Source organism: Melospiza georgiana, chromosome 6 (genome assembly GCF_028018845.1).
Source record: "Melospiza georgiana isolate bMelGeo1 chromosome 6, bMelGeo1.pri, whole genome shotgun sequence".
Taxonomy (NCBI): domain Eukaryota; kingdom Metazoa; phylum Chordata; class Aves; order Passeriformes; family Passerellidae; genus Melospiza; species Melospiza georgiana.
Genome location: NC_080435.1, coordinates 46,675,641 through 46,703,211, shown reverse-complemented (window position 1 = coordinate 46,703,211; position 27,571 = coordinate 46,675,641). Strand labels below are relative to the sequence as shown.

At 36.7% G+C, this 27,571-nt stretch overlaps 1 protein-coding gene across 5 annotated transcripts in view; it reads left to right on the top strand.

Moving 5' to 3' along the window:
- EML5 (EMAP like 5) overlaps positions 1-27,571 on the top strand; it is a 99,618-nt gene that overhangs the window by 11,385 nt on the left and 60,662 nt on the right. For all 5 annotated transcript variants that reach the window (XM_058026821.1, XM_058026822.1, XM_058026820.1 and 2 more), the window contains exons 2-5: positions 8,472-8,631; positions 11,038-11,136; positions 11,694-11,762; positions 20,133-20,318. In XM_058026821.1, coding sequence (XP_057882804.1) covers positions 8,472-8,631; positions 11,038-11,136; positions 11,694-11,762; positions 20,133-20,318 — 514 coding nt within the window. The remainder of the gene's footprint in view (positions 1-8,471; positions 8,632-11,037; positions 11,137-11,693; positions 11,763-20,132; positions 20,319-27,571) is intronic.

Here is a 27,571-nt window from a genome sequence, read left to right as displayed (position 1 = left end):
AATATTTTATATACATACCACTGGGGGAAAAAAACCCCAAAATGTATTTAAATGTAAAGTTCACTTTAAAGAAACTATATATTTTAGTTGTGGTGGTGAGATGTCTCCATTTTATCAAGACAGCTTGCATGCAGAATGAGTGGATTAATTCTATGTTTTGGTTAGCTGACAGCAGTATAAACCTTCTCTTGACTTTTAGAACTCTGCTAATCCCTGTTCCCTGCTTATAATCCCTCTACAAGAGCAAGCAAGGTGAATGATGCTTTATTTTAGATCAAGACAAGGCATCTGACAGCATTTGGGAATTGCCTGAAGATTTATTGTGGTGAGTGTGACATTTTAAGTGAAAAAGCCTTTTGGAGTACTTGAGGAAATAAAAGAAATGTTTGAAGAGCTGGTAAACATTTGGTTTGGGGTTTTTTTTTTTGGATCAAGGTTGCACATTAGATGATATTTGTGTTTTTTAGTTACAGGTTCCTTTTTGCTTACTGTTTTTTCAATTACCATTTCTTCTGCCATATAAATTAATACCACAAAAATGAATAGCCTTGGAAAAATTATTCAGTAATAATTTATAAATAATCATGATTTTGCATCTTTTGCAGGTTACAGCATGTGTTTATGAGTATTACATTACATTACATTCCTCATTAGGATTAGTCAATGGATCAGTATTCTTGAGATAAAGATAATTTTTAAGCAGAAGATTTGTGTTTTCTTGAGAGTGCTGCACATGAATGATCTTTATCCATCTTCTTCTTTTTATTGGTTTTCAGTAATTAAGTTTGTGAGCCTACATGGGTGACATCATTCATTGCCTACCAACTACACGTTGACTTCTGAGTCCCTTTAATATTCTCTAGTTTTCCTATGCTTCTTTCCTGTTTAATTTCTGGTACCTGTGGGGATTTTGTTTGTTTGAGGAGATGGTCTTTTGTGTAAATCCTTTTGTGGCCTCTATAGCATATTTATAGGTTTTTTTCTAAACAAGAGTTCAGATGTTGTCCCAATTTTAAGTGGTATCCTGGTTCCTTTCACTTTTCTGGTGCAAAGTTGGATGCACCCAGAAAAAGTTGGTTGGCCAATTTGTGACAAGTGTTAGAGATATCCTTGACTTTTTTTCTGTAGGAAAACACCTCTGTCAAACACCTGCAGAACACCTGTAGGCCTGATATACTCAAGAACTCCTGGAGAAATCTGTGTATCTGCAGTGTCCAGGGCTGGCAAGATTTTTTCTGGTTTTTTCTGCTCTAAAGCTTCTTTGGTTGGTAATGAAGAGCAGAATGAATGTTGTGCTTCTCTCAGCTTGTTTCAATAGCAGCTCTGCCACTGCCTTCTTCCCACCAGTCCTTACATTAAGCCAACTGCTAATTTTGTCAGGATAATCTTTCTATACTAAAGAAGAACTTTTCAAAAATTGTCACTAGTTGTTCTGTGACTCCACTCAAATATTCAGGTGATAAGTTCTTGCATTTTGAGAGATTTTCATTAATATTTCATTTTCTCCCATAGGAGAAAAGATTGAACTGCTGTTTAATATACTTGTTCAGAAATATAAAAGAAAATGGTACGTTCTGTGATTTTTTTTTCTGTGTGATACTAGAAGATCTAGTATAAATTTTAAAAGTAATAGATGGAAGGTTAATCTATTGGTAAAAAACTGTTCTAAATCTTGTAGAGAAGAAGCAAATCATAATGACTGGGTAAAGGAATATTCAGAGGGTTTTAGTAGTAGTGAAAGATTTAGAAACAAGAAAAATTTGTATGTCAAGCAAGTTAATTTAGTTAAATAATGGTCAGAAGCATCCAAAATAACCTTCCTTTGAAAAGTAATATTTGAAATGGTCTTGGCTAAAAAATTTGGAGTAAATGCTTCTTTGACCTTAAATAATTTATTCTTTAGATTTCTAACTCAGAATTTTGATTGTGATAAGAACTTTTGCCACTTAGTTTAACTTTCTAGACTGTACTTCATTACAAAATTTATTTGAATTTAATTCTGTTAATATTTTGTAGTCGTATTTGTCTCATATTTGACTCTATAGTCATCATATTTGACTCTCTAGTCATATTTGTCTCTTTCGCCATTATTAAGTGGCTATGGCATGATAATTTTTAGTAAAGTAGTTTGTTATCAACTAGCTAGGATGGGAAATAGATGTTTCCACTTTAATTTTAAACTGCATTTTTTAAAAATCTGTGATTATTTTGTAGGTTTGTATGCTTTTCACCACGTCTTCAGGAGCAAAGGACTGCTTTCTAACTTTGTGTCTGACAAATTCTAACCAAACCATTTACTAGTACTTCCTGATTTGTTAAAAGATCTCTTTTGGGTCCTCAAATCTAGACACCCAAAGGAGCTGAACAGCTGCACTGCTCCCAAGTTCCTGACAACTGATTGCACTGTCTTCTCTCCACTTGCACTTCTGGTTTCCTATTTCCTTTTTATCCTCTCTCTTTTTATTTTTTTTCCCTTGCTGCTAGTTCTAGGGCAGTCATGTTTGACACTTCATTTGTAATAATGGTTTAACTAATTGGCCAAGTCTGTGCATTGTCTTGTAAGGAAAGACATCAGTTGGGTATTTTTTAGGTGGGATTCTTACTTATCATCAGGGTCCACTATGTCCCATTATTGTACCACTAGTTCTTTAATAGGAATAGCTATTAAAGAATGGCAGGACATTATCTTAGCAAATTTATCTCCAAATGAATCTGGAGTACATGATATTTCTAATTTTCATGTGAGAAGATTTTTTAGCTAGGAACATGTAAGTAATTCTGCTATCTTCTTTTTCAAGGGGCATATTAGAAAAGAATTTTGTTCCTCAGATTGTGAAAACCTGGTGATTAGATTGTCACAATCATGCAGAATTTGTAAAAATCCAGCAACTCCACTCAGTCAAAGCATGAGTTCTCCTGTTGGCATTGGCAAAATCATTCATTTTTGAAAAGGAGTATCTTTATTTTTAATCAGTTTTCTAGAGATGATGACTTACCAGAAAGCAGAAGCTAATCCCTTCCTCAGCAGTGGAGGATATGGTAATGCAAGACAAAAATGGACATCTTCATATAGGAGCATATAGTTCCCAGAATATTTTACTCAGTTCTCATGTTTGATGGTTTGGGAACTTTGCATTAGTGTTGTTTAGTCACTCTCTGACTCTTTCCTTCTCTTTGAAGTACATCTCGTTTTTTATTTTTGGCCCCTCCTTGGAGTTCAGGAACAAATAGAAGCCCAAAGCAATCTTTAGGAGTCTCTGGGTTGTGTATAAATGATTCTTATTAATCTAAAACCATTCAGATCCAATAGGAGAAAAATATGGATTTTAGTGAGATAAACTGCAGCTGGGAATGACCAGTGTACAGTTTGAATTCACAATCCCTGTCTCCACTTCAGCCTCTCTTACTTAGAAGTTGGATGCTTGTGCAATTTAAGGAAGCTCCAGAAAGCTCTATTTGACATTATTGGATCTGAGGCAGTAACTGTATGGAGGGCTGGCAGTGGTGCTCCATGATGAGCCCTGCTTTGTTTGCTCTATGGAAAATAAGTGTGCTCTGACTTGATCTGTTTAAACTTTGATGAGAGATGTTTGCTGATTGCAGCTCTTTCTGCTTTAAGATCCTAAATAGTATGACAGAAATGGTTTGTAGCTTCCCCTGTTATTCTTTCTGGAAAATATGGATAAATTACAGCAAATAAGAAAATATTCTCAAGTGTATGTAAAATGTCTGTAAACACACCATGAAAATATTTTGCTTTATTTAAGCATAGAAACAATTTCACACTTGAAATTAACTCTTAATTAAGAGATGTCTAAGATGCTGTTATCTTACTGCAGTATTCTTTTGTGCATTTTTACTGGTGCCCTAGTTTTATGAAGCTCAGGAGTAGTCACATGAATATATTCTTGGATTTTCATCCAATATTGTTGCTAAGGAAACATCATCTTTAATACTGTATCCTTGTCTGCAGCTTGTCTGTATTAATCAATGCCTACTAATGCTCAGCACAAACCAAGGAAAGATGAAAAAGAATCTTAATTTCTTTTATTATCAAGTAGTTTATTATTGACTATTCTCCTCCAGGATTCCCTGCCAGTTCAAACCTCACACAAATTGGAAGGTCTTGTCCATGTCTCTAGTCTCATCCCATGCAGACACAACATGGATAGGTTTTATTTTTTTTTCATTGGCTGCCATTAGTATTTAATATAATAATCTAACGTTGGTCTTGTACAGTCCATGGATCTGGTCAAAATGTTGGGGAATGATTACATATTGCTCTGAAAGGGAGAAGGAACCTTTCCTGAATGCATTAAAAAGAGGAGCTTGAATGTACTAAAGTGAGAAACACATGCCTTTCAGTAGGCTGTTAAAACTCTACTACTGCATTTCAGCCCAGTTTGAGTATCTGGCTAGGAAAAGACCTGTCATCCAGACAAAGTGGTGGAAACCTCAGCTCACTACAAGTCCAACTATTTGGTTTGTTGCAATTGTGACAGACAAATTTTTTTAATTTTCTATTTCTGAACTCTTCTGAGAAGTGCCAAATTCTAGAGTCAATTTAAAAATTATTTTGACCTAGCAGTTTGTTAGCATCATACCTGTGTTTTTCATTATAAAATTTGCCTTTTGGATGTGTTCTTACATATGTTACATGTTACTAGAGTAGATCTAACATCTGTTGTGGAAGAGCCCAGGTCAGAAAGGCCAGAGGCAAACAAGAAGGCCTGAGGAACTTCTCATTAGGAATATCTGTTTCCTTTTCTGGACAAGCAGCAGTATCTTGTTCATCAGCTTAGTCATCCTTCAAGGACAAGGAAGGAAACCAAGCTCCAGTTCACAGTCTAGCAGTGTGGGCTAGATGCAAGCACAGTTCCAGCAGTCTAACCTGGAGAGGTCATACCAGCTCTCATTACCAGGATAGTAAAGGGAATTCTCTCCTGAGTGCTGTAAAGGGAATATGTGTCCTTTTCTTCTGAGTGCAGAGCTTCTTATGCCACTAAGCAATCTCTTTCTTCTCCCTAAGAAAGAAAATGCAAGAGAATATTTTTGAAGGAGGATAGCTAAGCCCACAAGTCCCACACTAAGAGATTTGAAAGCTGCCTTTAGAGCTGAACCACAGCCATGCTTTTCTGCCTGATCTCAGGAACTGAGTGGATGAATGGCAAGCAGCCGTTGCAGATACCATCCCAACAGCTGTATGATTTTGACACCTCCGTAGAGTTGTGTTGAAGATCATACCCAGAGTATCCAGAGAGAGCTCAAACTCATTGTTTGATCCTGGTGTATCACACCACAAGTTCCTACAGTCCATGTATGGAAAGTGTTTATTGTTGTTTGTTTCTGGGCACCCATTCCAGTTAAGCTCTTTCTGTCTGCACTAGGAAGCCATTTAAAGTGTTTTGCTCAGGGCTGTTCTAACAATGAACGTTCTCAAGTATGTGACTGGTTCTGATGCTTCTACTCTAGAGGTTAGATCAAGATACTGTATTTTTGTATTGATTGCTATGCTTATAGGGATTGCTTGGTCACTCACAGTCCAATGAAAGAACTGAGAAGAGTCGCCATATTTTGTAAAATTGGAGTCTAATCCTTGACTTTTCATGAGGACCCAAAATTTTCAGATCTGTAATTCTGCATGGTTCCCCATGGGATTAATAATAGCCAAGATTTGATTATTAAGGAAAAACATTGTCTTATCATTCATGTCTCATATCAAAATAATGTAAATATGTGTAGTAGTAGTTACTTTGTTTAGGGTTGGTAACAGAAATAGTCCCTTGACTTTTTCCATGCTTCTCTTTTTGATCTGCTCTGACAGCCTGTGAGATAGAATACCTGCAGGTGATACTTTAAGTTGTCCTTCACTCCTTGGTCTCTAAGAAAAGATGTGGAAAGGTATTTTTAAATAGGTGTTTCTTCAGCCACTGCTAACAGCTTTGCTAAATAGTTTCCCTGAAACTCACGATACTTGCATTTTTTAAAAGAGCTTGCTGTGTTAAAATATTTATTGTAGATTAATTTTCTTTTTTCAGTGAATGTCTAGTTTACTATATCCCATATCAAGGCAGAATTTGAGCTCAGTTGTTTAAGCCAGTATTTTGTATTGTGATGTAGAAAGAACTAATACTGTGATACTGCTATTAGTTTTTATTTGCCATTTATTAATTAGAAATAAAGGAAACCTTCTCTGTATTCACCTAATATTCTTTGAATGAAATTAGTTGGAATGCTTGGGCTGAGGACAATGTTCTCCTTTCCCTTGGTAGTGCCTTTAGTGTTGTCCCTTCCATCTCTGATGCATTGTGTTTCTCTAAAGACTCTGAGCTTCAATTAAAAATATGCAGAGCTAATTTTTGGTTGCTGTAAATTGTTTTGTCAGGTGTGGTGTGGGGGTGCTTTTGCATGTATGTGTGTCCATACACATACAGTGAGTGATTTGTTGTATTGTGGTGTGGTTATTGCTTGTCTAAAAATGCACTATGCACTTGTAGCACAGATCAGGACAGGATTGAAGAGGTGGGCAATCAGACATGAGACTGGTGGGTTTTTCCTATTTTCCTCTTAGTTTCTGTCTCTTTTTACTTGCTTATTCTTTTAACTTCCTTTTCCACATTTCTTTATTGTCCATTTGGTCTAATTGCTCCCTTTCTGTGGTGCCGTTCTAAAAAAATAGTTCATTTTGGATGCAGCATTTTCTCTCCCTCCAGATGTTTTTCCTTTGTCCTGTGAGTTCACCATCTGCCTCTGTGTGCTCTGGGAGATGTGCAGGTGCTAGTCAGGATTAGGTGGCAGAACTGAATTGAAATGTGATTAAGTTTTGCTGCCAGTTCCTTTCTGCAATGTTTTTTAATTGTGAAGTTGCTCTGTCAAATAACTCTGGAAGTGCTGTGAAGCAAAGTAGGGAAATATTGGTTACTTTATCCTGGTGCTGAGGGTAACAGGGAGTAGCCAAGAGCAGAAATTCCCATAGCAAAATGGAAAGGTTCAGGGCTTTTTACCTTTTCACCTTTGAAGTCAGGAATTCTGCTCAGTTTTGCATGTGGAACTCATCAAGCAATATCAACAAACTGAACTGCTATTCTGAAACAGAAAAATATGGAAGTGTATTGTGTACTGTAGTTTAACTTCATAAAATATTGTGTCTTCTAATGTGATTTCCTCTTGCTCTTTGTGTATATAAAAAATGTGTACATCTTTTGAATCAGAAGATTTTTCTGGTAATTTCCTGGTTAGCTTTAACCTTGCTGTTTTTGTTTATAACTTCCCTTGTCTCCACCCTTTGAACTTTATTTATCAAAGCCTGCGTTCAAGTTAAAGATCATCTTACCTTTGCAAAGTGCTCAGCCTTTCTCCTTTCCAAATCATTTTGAGAAGATAAATATACTTACTCTGTATTGTTAGTGATTCTGTCCACCACCAGTCTCTCTCGAGAGCATTCATTACCCTGACATTCAGCAGGGTAGGAAACTTTTTAGCCAAATTAAACAGCCAGCTTTGGAAATTTTGTCTTCCTGGCTTCTGTGTGGTATTTCTACATCATTCTGGACTGCTCTACCTAGTATATTTGGAGTGTGATCAAGTAGTTTGTTTGGGTTTCTGTTAAAATATATTCTTACTTTTCTGTATTATGAAATCTGAGTCCTCAGACCCCGTGTTCTCCCATACAGCTTGCTGCCATAAACAAAACAAAGAAATATCTTGCTGACTAGAATGTTTTCTAGTTTGGTCCCAGATTTAGCAAAACAGTTCTGATGAACCTCAAATGTACTCTGAAAGACTGAAATACAAACAAAATTCTCTACAATACTAGAAATGTTGAGAGTTAATAATTATTCAAACCCAGCTATTTCCAATTGTTCTATATTAAATTTAAGACATTTAAGATAATCTTAATTGCTCTTAAGTTCAGTCATCTGAAGTGTAGTCATTGCCTCTAGTCCAAGCTAGGCATGCTTTGGGTTTCTGTACAATCAGCACAATTCCTGTACAATCAGGAAGCTGTCCTCTCAAAAAAAGGGCATCAAATACTGTGTGGAATAAAGAACTTCTGGAGATGTGCATCTCTCTCCATTGATGATTGATGTGTAGATAGTTAAACACCAACTTCTGTTTTCCATTGTTTGTGTTTTTGAGTTTTAAGAAATATAAAGAAAGGAAAAGAGGTATTTCTCTCAGAAAATCTGACCAAATTTAGGAAACACTTTTGGAACAGAGAATTATTGACTATTTTGCAACTAATTTCAATTTAGAAGGATTTTGAAGGCTAAATTCAAGAAAGATGTTGGTATGTACTATATTTAGAATTTCACAGCTACTGTGGAATCTGTGATACAAAATGACTTTTTATCATCTAGTATGCATAGGAAAATATTGTAAAATAATTTTTAAGGAAAAAAAATAATGCAACTAACTAGGCAAATACCAAAGTTTCATGCAGAAATATTTTTATCTCTTTTTTTTGGCAGCCTTGCTTTGCACCCCGAGCGTGTGTTGGTGGCAACAGGTCAAGTTGGGAAGGAACCATACATCTGTGTGTGGGATTCATACACTGTGCAAACTGTATCTGTCCTGAAAGACGTTCACACACATGGCATAGCTTGCTTGGCCTTTGATTTAGATGGTCAGGTATGTAATTAATATTCTTTTTTCAAACACTTGAATAAATTGTTTATCTATTAGAAATCTTGTCAAACAGTTTTTCTTTAAAAAAGGCAGTGTATTGTCTCAGGTTCTATCTGCTTATTCTCAAGTTGAGGAAGATCAATTTGTATTACTAATGAATGCCAAATATTTGCATTTGGCGAGAAAATTATAACTTCAAAAGATTTTTGAATGGAGATGAGGTGGTGGGGAGGTTCTTGTGCTCTGTGAGCCACTGTTCAGAGTTAGACCAAATGACTGGAGACAGTGGCCCTCCCCTGTGCAGGGACATGTCTTGTGCCCAGAGTGATGGTAGCCCTGTTGTGTGTCTCACCTTGGACCCCTTCGGGCAGTATCCCTTTCTCTGTCATGCACTTTGTATTCACTGGTGGCTCTCCATGTTTTGATTGTTTGTTCAGACTCATGTATCCTGTATCTGAGAGTCAAGAAAAAGGTTTCATTGGAATTTTGTTGCTTTTAAACATTTTCTGAATAGTAAATTGGTTCTCAGAGCTGATACCTATATTGGAGATTGTTTTTACCAGACACTAGCTCCTCTGAGTAAAGAGACTTTCTTGACTGATGTATTGGAAATGGAAAATTTAATGGTTATATTTACATGTTAGGTAGCAGCTACAAAGGCATTAGCTGAGAAAATCCTTTCTGGAGATGTGCTTTCCTGGTCTATGAAACACTTCTTTCCTTCCCACTCAGCCTTGCAATGTGATACTCAGATTTAGCTGTGTCCCCAGCTCCTTTTGCTTGCTAAAAAGGTCAGTGTCTGTCAGTTACTGCTGTTCCCTCAAGTGAGGATGTACTGTAGAGACCAGTTGCTGTCCTTAAGGGAATATCAAGTAGAGCTGTGTTGAACACAAGAGGAAAGCCTACCTGTAACTTGTCTCTGTTAAAACATGTTGTAATTGTTGTAGGAATGTTCTGAGTTTGTTGAAATGACCTCTCACTGTTTAGGCAGTCAGCTTCTAGAGTCAGCTTCTTTCTAGAACAGCATTTCTACTTCACAGCAATATCTTTTCTCTACATTGTTCTTGTTGTGTAAACTTGTGTTACTCCCTCACTTGAATGGCCTTCTTAATTTAAGGTCAAGATACATCAAATTAGGGTTGAAATACTCTGATTTTTCGAAGATGGAATAGAAAGGTTAGATTTTGTAGTATTAATACATAGGCAGCATGGGTAGAAATTGTATTTAACTTGTTTATTTTTCTTCTCATAATCCCAGAGCTTTTCAGACAGTAAAGGAATTATGTTATTTGGAATAGGTTTCTGTCTTTAGGAACAAAGATTACAATTCAAGGTTGGAGTTTGGTTTTGCTTTTATAAACTCACTTAGATAATCTATGTAGAAATTGAAGCTAAATTTGTCTTTATTGAGTGTAAGTATTAACTGCTGAACAGTGAAAAAAGCTTTGCCCAAAAGATTTGAAAAAAATTTATTTATCAACATCAAGATGGCACAATTCATGCAAAAATGGTACAAAAATACTAATTTTCTTTAAAAATTGAGCCAAATCACTCAGCTTTTTTTTTTTTTTTTTTTTAATAATTGAATCCTATTAGTCTTTCTGTTGAGAATTTCTATAGGATAAATAGCATTTTGACTGGTTAACAGATACAATACAAGTGGCTGATTTAGTCAATCATTTGTGTCAAGAAATCTGTGCAAGGTGTCTTCACAGTCAAGACAAGACAGGCTGCCAAGCACAGGAAGATCTCAACATTTTATTTTTCTTGATTTTTTTTGAATAATCTTTTTTGTCTATCCTAGTTTTACAGTGGAAATGGCTTCAACCTCTTTCTGAATAATAAAGACTTCATAAAATTATATTTAATTCTGTTTGAGAAAGTATTTGGAAAGAAATATTTCCTCATATAGGTCTTGAAGAATTAAGCAAAAAACTTTTAAAACATTTAATTGTTTTTGATCTTTTGTTTGTTTTCAAGAAGATTGAAGAAAATATTTTTATTTGTGGCTCTTGAACTTACAAAATAAATCCTAAATTCTGCAAGTTACATATAGTTAAAGGTAATGAAACATACAGTTTCATTAAGGTCAGTGATTATTCCTTTTTTGCAAATGTCTCCTGACTGCAGCTTGCCCTGTGTGCTATATAGAATTATATATATATTAAACTCTATAGATCAGAAATATGTTGTTATCTAAGAAGATCTTTATGGCCATGATGCTGTACCTGAAAAGATGCATCTATGCAAGCTTTGGTGTAAGATATAGTTTATGTTTTCTTCTATATCAAAATGGAGCTATTGCTTCTGTCTCAAATATGTTACACATTTTTTGCAATTCAAAATAATGCCTTTAGATTTCGTGAATATATTGAGTTATTTTTATTTGTTTAATTTGGACACTTTTAGCGTCTGGTCTCGGTTGGTTTGGATTCGAAAAACACAGTTTGTGTATGGGACTGGAGAAAAGGAAAATTGTTATCAATGGCTCCTGGTCATACAGACAGAGTAAGTACAACTAAATAGTCTGGGCATCAGTGTAGTTTTATTTTGTTAAACTGTGTCTATATATGTACTAGACCTATGTCTGAGCAAAACCCATTTTGTTTTAGAAACTGAATTTGCCTAAAGGTTGATATGCAAAAAGATGTGAAGATATTTAAGATGTGTGCATTTATTTCTAGAATAAAATGTGTAACTCAATATTTATTTGTATATGGTTTGTTGAGACTGAAAACATGTAGGAGAAGTGCATAATTAATGCACTTCTTAGACCCTAATCCCCATATGGGAAATCAAAATGCAAATAATTGCTTGATTTTTTCTAGTCTGTAAATGAACCTTAATGTTGTTTTATCATGTGTTTTAATTACTCTAGGGAAAAAAAAGCCAGAACTATATTGGGTGTATATTGAAATTTCAATATGGAATAAGAGGATAAAAAAGTCTTTCCAATAGATCCATTTAAAACATTTCAGACTCCCTGTTAATTTGCTAGAAGTTTTTACTGTTTTAACTGTCCTGTGCTAGAAAGACTGCTAACATCCTTTGGTTTTTTTGTGCAGATATTTGATATTTCTTGGGATTTATACCAGCCAAACAAGCTCGTCAGCTGTGGTGTAAAACACATCAAGGTAATGAAATTACTCTTCATTTATAAAAAATTTAAGCTGCAGTAATATATGCTCTATAAAATGCATAAAAATAGAATCTAAAAGGAATCTAGAATGATAATATGGAAGGTGTTGTGTAAGAACAATATTAGTTCTTAGAACTGCAATCATGAATCACACCTGACTACACTAGATACGTTAAAAGATCTTTATAGTGAAAAACAGACCCTCCCTGCTCAAAGACTTCATGTCCTGGTAGAAGTACTGTAGTAGGAATGAAACAGTTGTCAGTAGCATTGTATGTAATGGCTGTAATATAATTGAAAATTTAGGTTCTCTGAAACACACTGTTTGAAATCCAAAGTAGTGTAGGACAGGATGCCCACGTTTAAGGTGACTCCAGGTACTCAAGTTTCTGAATCTTAGACAATGAATGAATTGCTGCACTGCAGAGCTGAAATGAACAGAAAAACCATTTCTTACCATTTAGAGAGGGCATGGGGAGACAGTGAAAGAGAAAAGAAGAGAAGCAGCATTTTTCTTTCTTTTAATCCTTTGCCCTGCTTGTATTAGTAACCTTTGTCATTTGGAGCATTCTGTACCTGTTACGGAATTCATAATTTGGACAATTCATGTATTTTTCAAGCATGCTCTGTTTGATCCATGTAGCAAATTTTGTGCAGAAGGAACTTTTTTTTTCAGGTTTAACTTTGCAGCAGGATTATCAATGATTAGGAGCCATGTTTCACATCAGTCAAAAGTCACTGTCTTCTCCCATGCACAGTTTTCTGTGTTACCACATCACAGCAGTAGATGGCACCTTGAAAGTTCTGTATTGCTGTTGTGTGGAGGTTCCCATGTGGGGGAAATGTGTTGTTGCTTTTTATACAATGAACTTGTAGAATAATATGTATTAGTGGCCTACTGGAGTAAGTGTTAAATCTGTTGGCTACATTGCATAAGTCTGATTTGGCATGCAAGCGTTTAGCGTGTCAGTTAGAGAATTCCAATAACTTGTTTAATAATGACTTTTTTTCTACTTCTCTAAGAGGACCTTTATGCCAATAGTAAGCTAATATTTGCCAGCAGTGATTTAGTACATTTAAGATGTCTTTATGATATCAAAATGTATCTATTTAGATAAGCAAATGTTTGAGCAACTTTTAAAGCTCTACAAAGCCTTTCTAAATAGAAACATTATTTTAAAAATAACTGCTGTTTCCTCTGGGAAACCAGTATGGAAACTCAGAATTCTAAAGGTATTTAGGCATTTGGATCAGGCAAGAGATTGTTGTTGATGTGTGTTTTTTTAAACCACACCTTCCTGTTCTTTCAGATATCAAGAATTACTTTCATGTTTTTAACACTGTATTTTTTCTCAGATTATATTTTATGCAACTTGTAACTACTTAATCAAGCTATATAGATAATTCCATGTGAACTGATATTGAGGAATTTTCTTAGATACATCACCCACTTTCACATTGGAGCTAGGTGTTTCATTTATGCAGTGACTGTAGTTGCTTCTCAAGCAACAACATGGTCTGTCTTTTAGTTAAAAAAATATAAATTAAAGCCTACATAGAGGTTTTCACCCCAGCCAGCAGCTAAGCCCCAAACAGCTGCTCACTCACTCCACCACTAGCAGGACTAAGGAGAGAATTGAAGAGTAAAAGCTGGAAAACTCATGGGTTGAGGTAAAGACAGTTTAATAGAGAAAGCAAAACCTGCACATGCAAGCAAAGCCCACCAAGAGATTAATTCATTGCTTCCCAGGGACAGGCCGGTGTTCAGCCGCCTCCACAAGAGCACACATAAGGGTGACTTGGGAAGACAAGCTCCATCCCCTCAAATACTCCCCCCAGTTCTTCCCCTCACTTTGTTCTGAGCATGATGCCATTTGATCTGGAATATCCCTTTGGTCAGTTGGGGTCACCTCTCCCAGCTATGTCTCTTCCCAGCCTTCCATGCACCCCCAGCTTCCTCACCAGTGTTGCAGCAGGTCAGCAGAACGGCCTCTGGCTGTGCAAGCCCTGCTCAGCAATAACAAAACCATCTCTGTATTATTAACACTGTGTTCAGCCAAATCCAAGAGACTGCACCATACCAGCCACTGTGAAGAAAATGAACTATCCCAGCCCAAACCAGCACAACTAGTTATGATACTGGGATTTGTCTAATCAGTACTAGTTACTCTAATCAGTAATGGTAATTTCTGCTTATTTCTGAATTACAGTATTGCAAAAATACTGTACAGAAATCTGTTCATGCTAACTTGTTACATTGTCCCATAATTATTGAAGTCTGCTCAGAATTTTGAATTGATTATTGGTAACAGAGCGCCTTGCTGTGAAATACAGTTCCCTAAACACATATGCAGGAAACTCTGTATGCTGAGACAATAACCTGTCAGTGATGATGCTTTCTTGTTTTACATTGGATTACTTCAGCAGCTTCACTTTCTAGTGCACATTTACATGTTTGGACAGGAGGGTTTGAAAGCAAGTGCTTCTTGTTTGCAGAGATCTCAGAAACCACAGTGTTTATCTGGAGACTTGTTGAAGTGAGGGGAGAACGACCATCCTGTGATGCATCGAACTCGATTTATTGATCGATCAGTCAGCTTAAATAATAGTGTTAACGAACTTCATGCATATTCTGTAATACAGGTTTATGATAGGCTAACAGAGAAAACTCTAACCACACCTTTTGTTTTACTACACCGTTGATTGTTTACACAAAACAAAACCAGTGTTCTCACTGTGATGCGAACGGTTCCCAAAACTTCCACATCTGTTCTCAGGGTGCCATCTTTTCCCAGAGAGAGTGTTACACTTGTTATGAGAAGACTGCCTGAGAACTTTATTGTTTATACAGTGATGCCCGAAAGAGTCTAATTGTTTATAGAAGTCAGGCTGGGAACTGCTTCACAGCTACCTGTTACTTTTCTCTCAATTGTATGGCTTCATGGCCTTTTTCTTTAAGCCATGTTCATGGCCTTTTTCTTTAAGCCATGCTTGAACTAAACTCCCGACATTTCCCCCGCTTTTTTCTTTTTGAGAAAGGAGGTTAGCCTGCCAGGTTTTCTCTATCATCCTATTAACCATCTTTTGGATACAGCTACAGAAACAAGGTAATATAAGTAAAAGTAATAAGAGTACCCCTAATACCCCTATAGCATATGTTATAAGGTTTCTTAGCCAGGGTCCCAATCCGAAACTTTTCAGCCACTCATCAATACCTAATCCTTCTTCTTCCTTAAGTTTGTTAAATCCTAGCCATAGCTCTTTTAACTTAGCATGAATAGATACAGAATGATCAGATAAGTTCATGCAACACATTCCTTCAAACTCTTCACACCCATGGCCTTGTGCTAATAATAAGAAATCTATAGCAGCTCTATATTGTAGAACAGCGTGATTAACACTTTGTACATCTGAAGTTAACATATCTAATATCTGTGAAGTTTTATTCAGTTCACCCTTAGCCCAACACCCTATTTGCTTTGCTAGAGTCAATGCTTTGCTGGCAGCACCCCATGGTAGGAAAGCTGAAACCATCACTTGCTTAAATTTACTCCAGAACCACGGATCTCCTATTTGACTACAGTCTAAATTATGTAAGCTACGCTTTTGCCTGCTTATCTTATGGCTTAATTGCATTAGCACAGATATATTAGGGTGGAATAGAGATAACTTGCTTAAATAACAAGGTCCACCCTGAGGTTGGGCAGGTATACCATTCCAGGCTCTATCTCCGCAAATTAGAAATATACCATAGGTAATTTCTTAGGTGTTATGATGCTAGAGCCTTTACAATGGTTGTAGAGTTGTTTAGACACTATGTTTGGCTTTAGAGCTGAATCCAGGGTAGCCCATGTTTGTTTATGTTGATTCATCTTTTGAGGATTAGAATAATCAAAGCTAAACCACCCACCGTCAGAAGTGCTGGTCATGCTAGCATTTGCACTCCCGAAAAGCTCTAATTCCTCAGGTGGAGAATGCAAAGGAGTATTAAGTGATTGAATTAACAGGCATTGACGGTAGCCGTCACTCTGACTGGCAGTATACCCTTTAGGCAATTTAATATTTACCATACTGCGCATACATAAGGCACGGTTATTAATAAAACTGCAGAATTCTTGAGGAGACCACACTGGAAGTCCTACCAAACATGTTCGAAAGGGGTTAGTAACTCCTCCAATGCTGAGACAAAGCGATGTCTGATTAATCTGCCTAGCAAGTGTTAACCATACATTATCTCTAGATTGACTAAAATGTGTTACTTTTAATTCTTCAGCTACCACTACACCAAGTAATATAATAAAAGTAAACCTCACTTTTCTGTTTTTACTTTGACCTTCTTTTTCTTATAACTGTTTTTAACCTTACTGTTCCTGAGACCTGAAGACCACACCTTTGTAACCTTCTAATGCAGTTATCTAATGCCTGATTGGGATCTCCTTTTATAGGCCCTACAACGGAATGTTGTGTTAAAGGCACCAGTTTTTTACACCTTACAGAGGTTATATATGATGCACTTTGAGCTTTAACCCTTTTCAAAATACACTGTACCTCCCACCGATAATAAGCTAAGATTTTCTGCTCATGTGACTCATAAAGACCTAAAGCTGAGGCAGTGTTTAGTCCTGTTTCATTCCGTAGTGCCCACTCCCAATTATGTTCCCAGTTATGTTCATAATTACAGGTATTACACCATAAATGAAAAAGTGACCACTGATCCATCCAAAAGGTCCTGTCACAACCCCCACAACACAGTGCAACCCAAGCGGCACAATTTGGGCTGTGACATTCAAGACAATTCTCTCTTGCCGGTCCTTTTATATGGAAAGATGATAATGATTCAATAATGTCAATCAGTTCTCTGGTCCTCCGGCAACGGCGTTTTATCCCAAAGGGTTAAACGCACCCCCAGCTGAGCCACAATGTCCGGCCTTATCAGGCATTGCAAGATAGGTGGTAATTGGACTAAGAAAAGACAGCTGCTAGCTGTTTTCATTCATGTGAACCTGGAGAGGAGGTGAACGGCAAGTCTGAAAACAATCCTTTTTGTCCTTGAGATTTTCACATCCACCCCTTCCCCGGGCCTCTCAGAAAAGTTCAAAATCTGTTTTACAGTCTGTAATCCTTTAGTCATTTGGCTGAAATGGCATCAGCTGGGCGATTCTCAATCCTTTGTTGATTTGGAGTGGTGAGAAAATAGTATACACTTAAAGCACTTAAAATATTTAACTTAGCAGACTTATTTGTAAATTAACAGAACTTAACTGGCTTCAAAATTCTATGGGCTAGCTGTGTTACACTCTTTGCAACATAAGAATAGGCAATTCTAATAGTTAAATAGTATTTTCAGCTAGCAAGGTTTCTCTGAAGTTCACAACAACACTTTGCACACAAGCCATAAAATAAACGCCTATCGTAAAAGCATAAATCTATCTAACATCACTTAAACTTAATAGCACTTATACTTAAAATACTTAAACTTAAAATATTTAAACTTAATAGATCTTAACATTACTTAAACTTATCTTTACTTAAACTTAATAGATTTTTAAATCAACAGAACTTACATGTAAAATCTCTTAATTCTAATAAAACTTAACTATAACAAAACTTAACTGACTTTAAATAACAGACTTATTTGTAAATCATGTAAGATCACTTAAATCTAATAAAACTTTAATAAAATCAGCTGACTTTAAACTCTATACAATTTAAACTAAATATAATTTAAACTTAACAGAATCTAACTTAACTTAAACCTAATATACAATTTAAACTTAACAGACCTCGAACTTAACAGAAAATAAACTTAACAAACTTAACCTTAATAGAACGGCACTTAATAAATAATTTAACTTAAACTACTTAATAACAGATAACTTACTATAAACATAAAATATAGCATTCACTATCACTCACCCACAGGCCTGACTCCAAAACACTAAATCAAAACAACCTTTCTCACGTTTCTGCTGCAGCATTTATACCAAAAAGCACATTCATACAATCTCACTCATACAATCAATCCAACACATCTTAACATTTTTAAACTTTTCAAAATATAATTTTAGAGTCTGATGTTCCACTGACTGAACCATCCGGGCTTCTGATGTTAAAGTTTTTGTTAATGCAGGTGATTTCAAGATAGCATAACCAATGCCGAGCCAAATCGGCCGAAATTTGACCCATGCATACAGTATGCTGATTCCTGTTTCATAGTCTCTGCCAGGAAGAACAAAAGTGCCTTTAACTTTCCTTGTTTACCATCACTTGTTTCTTAATTTCAACAGGGATCTTTTCCTTTTGCTGACAAAAGTTACATCCATTAGGCTGTTAGGTCTTAAACTGAAGCTTTTGCCGGCTGTGGGGGGAGGGAGAAACGCTCCCGCTGCAAAAAGCGCTCCAGTCCCGCGGCGCGTGTGTCGGAGCGGGCGAAACCCCCCCGCTGCGCTGGGCTCTTTGCTTACTCACCGGCAGGCTGACTCTGCTGCAGGCACCGCTGCACCCACGGCGGCTCCCCCCGCGGCGGCTTCGCTCTCTCCCGGGGCGGCGCACCTCGGCTCCCGCGGCGGCGGCTCCGCTCTCCCCGCCGCTGCCTCCGCTCCCGCGTCGCTCGCCGCGGCTGCTCGCCATGGCGGAGCGCCCGTGCCGAGTTCGGAGTAGCACAGACTCGCAAGCTCCACGGGCTGCGGCCGCTGTCTTGCACTCAGAGAGATAGTAAAACAGTCCACCATATATCACTCGCCATGGCCTGCTTAGCTTCTTGGCAGTTTTACCACTCTCTAAAGCAGCCTCTGACAATAAATCACCGAATTCACGCAATTCCGTTAACTCGTAAACTGTGTGGGGATTCACGAAGACTCCCCATTCCAGACCATAAGCCAAAAGACCTTGCAATTCCTTCCGTAAGTCTATTCCCTTAATTTGCCTTTTTTGCAAAAACATAATAAAAAGTTCATATGTGGCTTGCCTTTCCATACCTCTTTTTAAGTGCGCACTTTTACCTAGCAGCGATTTCCAGACATCGGCCACACGTATCAGCTGGTCCCATCTATATGGTCGCCAGGGCACGGCGCGTATCGGCGGCTTTTTTTCCTCCGCTTTGGTTTCGCGCTTATTTGCCGCTCCCGCTGCTTCGGAGCCTGAACCAGTCCTCACTTCTCGTGGTGTTCGCAATCCCCGTGGTGGTCGCGATCGTAGTGTCCGCTATCACGTCCGCGTGGTCACCATTTGTTGAAGTGAGGGGAGAACGACCATCCTGTGATGCATCGAACTCGATTTATTGATCGATCAGTCAGCTTAAATAATAGTGTTAACGAACTTCATGCATATTCTGTAATACAGGTTTATGATAGGCTAACAGAGAAAACTCTAACCACACCTTTTGTTTTACTACACCGTTGATTGTTTACACAAAACAAAACCAGTGTTCTCACTGTGATGCGAACGGTTCCCAAAACTTCCACATCTGTTCTCAGGGTGCCATCTTTTCCCAGAGAGAGTGTTACACTTGTTATGAGAAGACTGCCTGAGAACTTTATTGTTTATACAGTGATGCCCGAAAGAGTCTAATTGTTTATAGAAGTCAGGCTGGGAACTGCTTCACAGCTACCTGTTACTTTTCTCTCAATTGTATGGCTTCATGGCCTTTTTCTTTAAGCCATGTTCATGGCCTTTTTCTTTAAGCCATGCTTGAACTAAACTCCCGACAGAGACTTACTTGACAAGTATTGTGCTCTGACAAGAGACTTTGTCTTTAGTTCAGGATTCATTGGTACATCTTGGGTGACCTAGGAGGGAATTCACACTTGTGTGATTGCTGCAATTACACACAAATGGTTTATTAGAAAGTTCTTAAAAATCTCTGCCTCAGATGGCTACTCCGTGTGATCTATGGTCCTGATGGGAAATACATCTGCAAAAAAACCAGCTGCCTTCAAACAGAGGAAATAGAGTCTCATCAGAATTCTGCATGCTTAGGTGGCATCTTTAAATGTATAAAGTAACATAAAGTACAAATGCACCATTTTCAGCATAAAAGTCTTACATCAAAGAAAGATATGATAATTCTATTATGAAATACTTTTCAAAAATAACTGAGAATACAACTGACTCACAAATTATTATTTGAAAGAATTTTAGTTTCATTTTATACTGATATCCCAAAATTCCTTCCCAGCTACTCTGTTGTGATGATCTTATGGAAAGATAAAGTTGGTTAATAGCATAAAACCCTGTTAAACTGGAGAACTGAGACATGGAAAAGGGGGTGATTTCTTTTGCAGGCAAGGTACTTCTCTTTCAGATCTGCATATTAAATTATAAGGTATTAGCAAAATAGCCATTTCTAAATCACTTCATGTTGCAGTTCTGGAGCTTGTGTGGCAATTCCTTGACACCAAAACGTGGTGTCTTTGGCAAGACCGGTGATCTCCAGACAATCCTGTGCCTGGCCTGTGCAAGGGACGAGGTGACGTATTCGGGTGCCCTGAACGGAGATATTTATGTGTGGAAGGGAATCAACCTCGTCAGGACAATACAGGGAGCCCATGCTGTAAGTGTCCCTTTCTAAATTAATGCTGAATGTTAAATAGATTCTGGAAAGCCAGAAAGAACAAAGCAAGGTCACCTTGGCTGTGTTCCTAAATGGTTTCAGTGATACTCATGATGTCATATTGAAATATTTTTTGAGAACAGTACACAGATTTGGAAAGTGAAGACATGTCAGTGAAAGTTTAACAAAAATTTTCCAAAGTGCTTGGTAATACTTTCTTTTAATTGAAATGTTTAATATGAATATAAAGTGATTATAATTTTGCTATGTAGGTTTTAATTACATTTTCCATGTTATTTTAAAGCATTTGGGTTTGTGATTAAAATAGGCAGCAAAAAACCCCACTTTTTGGTTTGCAATCTGATTTGTACATACTAAACTCTGAAAATCCTCATTACCTCTCATTTGGTAATAGGCAGTATTTGACTTCTAATTGTGCAAGTATCACTTAAAAACAAAGCCAACCAGGTTCTGTTTGGTTTAACCTATGGAGCATGGAACTGCTAAGGTCACTTTATGAACCTATATTATTTGCTGGTTGAATGTTAATTTTTGTTTTGAAAAGCATTGCACCTTCTTGATAATATTTGAAGTTTCAATCTTAGCAATTCAACATGGTGTGAAAAAACAAGCATATGAGTTCTGATATTGCAGCTTCAAAATTCTAGATAAAAATTAATAACAGTTAATGATTCTTGCTTGTTAGAATATGTTTGTTTTAACTGGCCTGTTGGACTGGGTGGCCTGGTGTTTGTAACTGAAGTGTAAGAGTCACTCTTGATTTAATCAGGTAGAGTGGAGGGGATGAAGTGATGAATGTTATGTGTGTGGGAGAGGTTGCAGTCAGTTGTGGTAAGCAGACTCTTGGTTTACCAAAGATTTAGAAGTACCCATTCAGGATGACTGCAGCTTGTAGAGTGAGCTAATAATTCAAAAGTGATTGGAGTGCTTATTCTGTCACTTGTATAATGACACTGTCTCTTGTTATGAACAAAGATGAATTTTGAAGAGTATCTGTGTGTGAAATGTATCCCAGATTGCATTTTGCATTTAAGATTTCTTTATATACATAAAAGTGTATGTATATATAAATTAAAAAAAAAATTACAGATAAACCCAGACAATGATACTGTCCTGTATGCATCTGTAGAAATATAAAATGTATTCAAGAGGGACCAAATTATGAATCAGGAAGTATGAGGGAGTATTTACAGAATGGAGTTATTCTTGCTCTATAACTTCAGATCTGGTTTCAGTCTTCATAATATGTATTCAGTAGTGTTCTTTTCTGTGTTTTCCTGTCATGATTGGCCATTGCCTATGCAGATCTCAATTCCCAGAGGGAAAAGTGTACTTAGTCTCCTGTTGAAAACTGATGCCAAAATATTCTCCCATCCTGTAGGTGCTGTAGGAGACAGCTGTCCTGCATATTAACATACTTGTTACTTGGACTATTTAGACTTGCAACAGTTTATTTCTCAGAATAATGCAGTGCTTTTCAGCTGTTTAAGTATGAAATGACAACTGATAAACAGAAGATGATGAGAGCTTGTTGCTCCATTCCCTTATGTGCTGTGTCAGTTCTGAGTTGACCATAAGATCAAATTTGAAGTGCAGTAACATCCTTATCTTCAGTAACATCAATGGGCAGAGCTCAGATGACCTTGGAGTAGGTCTCATCTAGCCTTCTATTTTTGGCTGTGTCATCTAGGCTCAATGGAATTGTACTTTGCAGTACTGAAATTAAGTATGAACACTAGTTCATATCTTTGAAATTCATTTTTACATGAGATTAGAGTCACTACAAATCTCACTGATTTCAGGGGAAGAAAAACCCCAATAAAATATGGAAACTTCTTTCCAACAAAATGAAACCTTGTTTTTCAATTAAAAATTACTTTAAAGGATAATATTGACAGACTACTCTAAGCCCAACATATGGAAACTTGGAATGACAATATCTCTTCAGCTGTACTAAAATATTATCATGCTATTTTGTGGCTACTTAATTAAATTAATTAATATACTTAATTTTATAAATTATGTCCTTCTTGCCCAAAGGAAATGCAAGTGCAAGCTACAAGATTTATGGTGTATTATTTTTTTTGAAGGGACAGTGTGCCCTGTAGTAGGGAATTTATAGAAATTTCTCTTCAGTGTGCTAGTGTTGGAATTGTCATCCCTGCATACCTGTTCATCATCCTGCATCATGACTCCTCAACAGATGTGACATAAACTGTAACCTTACTGAAGGAAGATGTCTCATTATTTGCATAAATACCATTCTTTTCTTGCAGCATAGCCAGCAGATATCTGAGATACTGGAAAACGGTTTCTAAAGCATGTTAGTGAGGTGGAGAAATAGTCCAGCTCCAGATTTATTAGTTATTATTAAGACATTGTCTGCATTAATACAGAAAACCTGTTCTTTTCAAAGGTTGGTTCTCTTTGTTGTGGTTCCCTTAGCTGAAAAAACATTTTTCATTTTAAAAATAATTCAATGTGAAAAATAAGGCATGGTCTCCCAGTATGAGCAACCAAGGAAACAGATAGCAACTTTAACACTAACAAGCAAAATAAGAATTCTTAATTCAGACAGATTATCTGTTTTCTGTCATAGCAATACCAACAGAGAGGAAAGTAGAGTTTCCTGCAGATTTCCATCTGAATTTGAGTAGAAACAAAAAATTGAAAGCACAGAAGTTAAGAGTTGGAAGAGGATTAGGGAGTTCACTTAAAATAAAAATAGGAATGAAAAGTAGGAAAAGATGAAAAATAAGCAGGGTTTAGGAGTAAAGGCACAGAGTTCATGTGCAGGGAACAATGGATAACAATGGGAAACTTCAATTCTAGATTTGCCTCCTAAATAATAATCTTAGTAATGAAAATTTTAAAGGACAGAAAGGAAACAATAACATGAAAGCATGTATGAATTCACTGGCAATGGTAATACTCCATGAGGTTTTTTGTAGGTGATGGACCTGGTTCTGGAAAGTTGATAAATACCTTGACTAATAAAAAAAATTTGATAGTTGTCTCATTTGTGTACCAGTGCAAAGAACAGATTATAGAAACTTCCACTTACTACCTTATATGTTCTAAATTCAAGGTAGTCCATGGCTATTAAGATATATACAAGATGTTACTTGGATATTAAAATTGTATGCTTAGTTTAAACACTGTATATTTTAAAGATTCTTGTGTGCTATGCTTTTGCCTTGCATAGTAAATGTACATAAGACGCTTTCTCAGGAGATGAATAATTAATTTTGAGATAGTCTTTCAGAGGTACACATTAAAGTTGTGTGGATTGATGTCAGAAACTGAGGTTAAATAACAAGCTTGAGGTTAAATAACAGGCACTCTGTTAAAACCATTGCACGCCTATGTCATTGTGCTGGATACTAATTAAATATAGATGGAAACAATATAATGAACTTAAATGAATGGTTTTAAACTGGTATCATGTACCAACACCATGACCATTAAGTCATGCAGTATTTTCTTTTGCTGCTTAGACCAGTCATTGATTTCAAAGGAAGAGGTCCACTTTTTTTAGCCAATGGGAGCTATGGGGACAACTATTTTAATTTTTTATAATAATATGCACATTTTTGAGCTCTTGTCTGAATGATTTGTTAGACAGGAAGATCACATTTCACAGCAGTGTCTCTCCTCTGTAAATTCACTGACACCTACCTTAAATGTTTGCAATCCATTTCCTTATTGTGCCGTGTGTATTGGGAGAGACAATGTCTCGTGGTGAGTGCCCCAGCATGGGTGTTGCTTTACATTTCGGTGTCCTGTAGTGTTTCTGGGAGTAGAAAGGAGGCAGTGGAGTTGTTTTTGTGTTGGTGTAGTGTCTCTGTTCTCCATGTTGCTCACTAGTAGTCAGTTGCTCCTAAGTTTCCATATGATCTTCCAAGCTTGGTCCTAATGACAGCTAGCTGCAGTCATCATGTGTTTTAGGAATTGCATAGTCAGAGTGGTGGATTTTATACAAACAATTGCATTTAGATAAACTGACACTTGATTTTTGCAAGATAGGTCCAGCAGCAGTAAAAAACCATAAGCTGCTTCAGTATTGGAAACTTCTTGGATTCAAGTAGTGGCTAAGTATTCTTGCAGGAGGAATCATTTTTGTCAAATTCTTCTTGTACTTCTCCAGCTTTCCACTCTAATTTCTGGTAGATCTGGGCATTTATTTTTTTATTTGCTCTCATTCAACTATTTTTTTCTTAAATTTGAGGGAACACAGATGTGATACCAGCTGGTTATGTTGGAAAAACAGGAAATAGCATTCTGAGAAAATGTTGCTAGATTTGAGATATTATTTCCAGAATTTTCACATTCATTAAGAAGTGTAATGAAGAATTTGTAAAAGAAGAATGCAGCCTGTATGTTGAGCTTCATAAGTTTCAAGATGGAAGTCTTTGATTTACACCTTTTATTTTCATTCAGAAGCACAGTCTTTGTGGCTTACATTCAATTGCATCTAACAAAGTCAGTGCAATTGTTTGCCTTTCATTACTGCTAGAGGGTTTTTAAACATCAATAATCAAATTATGTTGATTACAATTTCACCCTGAAGGATTAAAGAAGCACGAAGACTCCAAAGTTGATTTGCATTAACAATCTGGTCAGTTTTTAAAAGGAGGGATTTAGTGAAGGGTTTACTGGCCAGCTACTCCAGTAAAAAATCTGTGTTTTCCCCTTTAAGTGTGAGCCTAACAATTATATGAAATGTAGCAAAGCTCAGCTTTTTCCATTAGATGCTTACAGTCCCCATTAATGAGGGGCATTTTTATAGTTTTCATCTCGTTCTCTTATTCCCGTGGCACAAAGACTGCAATGAGAGTGTCCTATTGCATTTCAAGAGATTGAGCTAGCACATCTGCCAAATCTCCTTGACAACCACTATGTCCTTTTCAAGATAAGGATATTCTGTGGAATGGAAAACAGATTAATGCTGGATCCACTTGATCTTATCTTCAGAGCATTCCGCCAGCTCCCACATTGCCAAATGTCTGATTGTTTTTTTAATACTGACTAATTAAATAATGGATTTTGGAAAGAGTTAATTAGAGAAAAGAAAATAATTCTATTATCAAGATTGCATTCCAAAAAGAGCTTTAAAAGATTTAAACTTGGACAGAATTCATCATAAGGTACAAAATGAGCTGAAATTCCTCTAGGCTTATATTTATTCCATGGCACCTAGAGTCACAGAATCACTAAGGTTGGAAAAGGCCTTCAAGATTGGAGTCCAATTGTTAACCTGGCACTGCTGTGTTCACCACTAAGCCCTACCCACAAGTACCACATTCCACCTGTTTTTGAACACTTCCTGGGATTATCCCTCTAGGACTTCCCTGGGCAGCCTGTTCCAATACCTGGCAACCTTTTTAGTGAAGAAATGTTTGCTAGTATCCAATCTAAACCTTCTCTGGTGCAACTTGAGGCCATTTCACTCATCTTGTCACTTGTTACCTGGAAGAAGAGACCAACCCTCACCTGGCTACAGCCTCCTATCAGGCTGTTATAGGGGGTGATGAGGTCTCCCCTGAACCTCCTTTTCTCCAGACTAAACACCCTCAGCTCCCTCAGCTGCTCCTGACAAGACTTCTGCTCACAATAGTAAAGGTTAATGCAGTAAAACAGATAGATACACATGCAGAGAAACAAATACAGTTTGTGCTGTATATTCTAAAACCTCTAGGTTCCTAAAGAAACAGAAGATTTTTCAAGATGTTAGAGATAATGAGAGTTAGACTTCTAATCTGCTTATGATTTAAAAATTCCGCTACATTTCTGTTTATACAAGTACTGTTCCTGAACTTGTAGCTTGTCATAAAAGTCTCTTTCTTGAGAATGGACATGACATGCCAAAAAATTTGAAGTTCTGTCACCCAAGTCTTTCAGTTTTCATTGTCATTTGACAGTCTAGTAGGCTTCTTTTTTTTTGTGAAAGCTGAGAGATTTCTTTTTTGGTAACATGAAAAATTTTATCCTTGTAACCTGATGCTATAGAAGCAAACACAATCCATATTTCATTATGACCAGTCTGTTATGATATTTTTCTTAGTTGTAATTTAAGAAGAAAAAGCATCTTGGTAGGAGATAATAGTCATGAATACCCCAGAATTCTTACAAGTCACATTGTATCCTAATTTGTTCTGTGAGTGTACAGCTCTTTATTCCCCCAAAAACCAATCTCTCCTTTGCAGACTGCTTTGATCTTTGCAGTTAATGGGCTTCATTACTATAAAATCTAGACCCTATCTAAAGAACTGTTGGAACTTTACTTCTTTACAAAACTGAAATTTCAGACCAATATTTTAGAAGATACATGTATATTATTGGCTGGTCTACTTTCTTTTGGACAGGAATGGAGACAGATTTTTCTCTTCCATTGTTTCTAATGCTGTTTTGTTTACTTTTGTCATAGCGGAATATTACATACTTAAAATAAATATAGAACAATGTTTTAAACTTCTCATAGGCTTATCAGCTAAAGTTGCCCTTTCAGTAGCTTTGCTTATTGAAATGTGTGAGTCATTTCTGAACATAAGGCTAGTGAGTTGTGTAGGTAATTAAAAAAACCCAATAGTGGGTTGGGTAATTAAAAAAACCCATATAGTGGTTATGTGGCTATAGTATCTTTATTTTAATACTACATGTATCATCTTTGCCTCTTTGTTATCCTGAAGAAAACATGTGTCCAGTGAGTTGAAGAAAATGGGTTAGGTTTGGTTTCATGATGTTTGCCTTTAAAATAAGAATTTATATTAAGTTTTCAATGGTGTAGCATGATCATTGCTTTTCTTAAGTTTTGTTTTTAAATTTAAATTTTAAATCAATCATCCTTGGTTTAAAAAATAAAAAAATCCCAGATGTTGTTTGCATTGTTGTGTAGCAGCTGGGTACTAGCAACAAAGGCCATAAAGCAAGCCCAATAGAGATCATGAGAAATCTTCATGCTGACATTTATCAGAGTTGGACCAGGTCCTAAGGCAAGAGGATAGGAAACTAAGCTCTTCCTAGGGATGAGAAACAGCATCACCATGACGATGATCATCAGAAGGAACACATTCCTGCAGCAATTCACTTTCTGTTTATCACTTGTGGTTAATTCTGCTTGTTGTGAGTTAGTTTCCATTTCCGACTTTCTTGTATTTGAGGCTTGTATTAGTTGCATACTGGTTTTCTCCAATCTGTGTATGTTGTTAAAAGTAACTTTCTTCTTTCTTTAG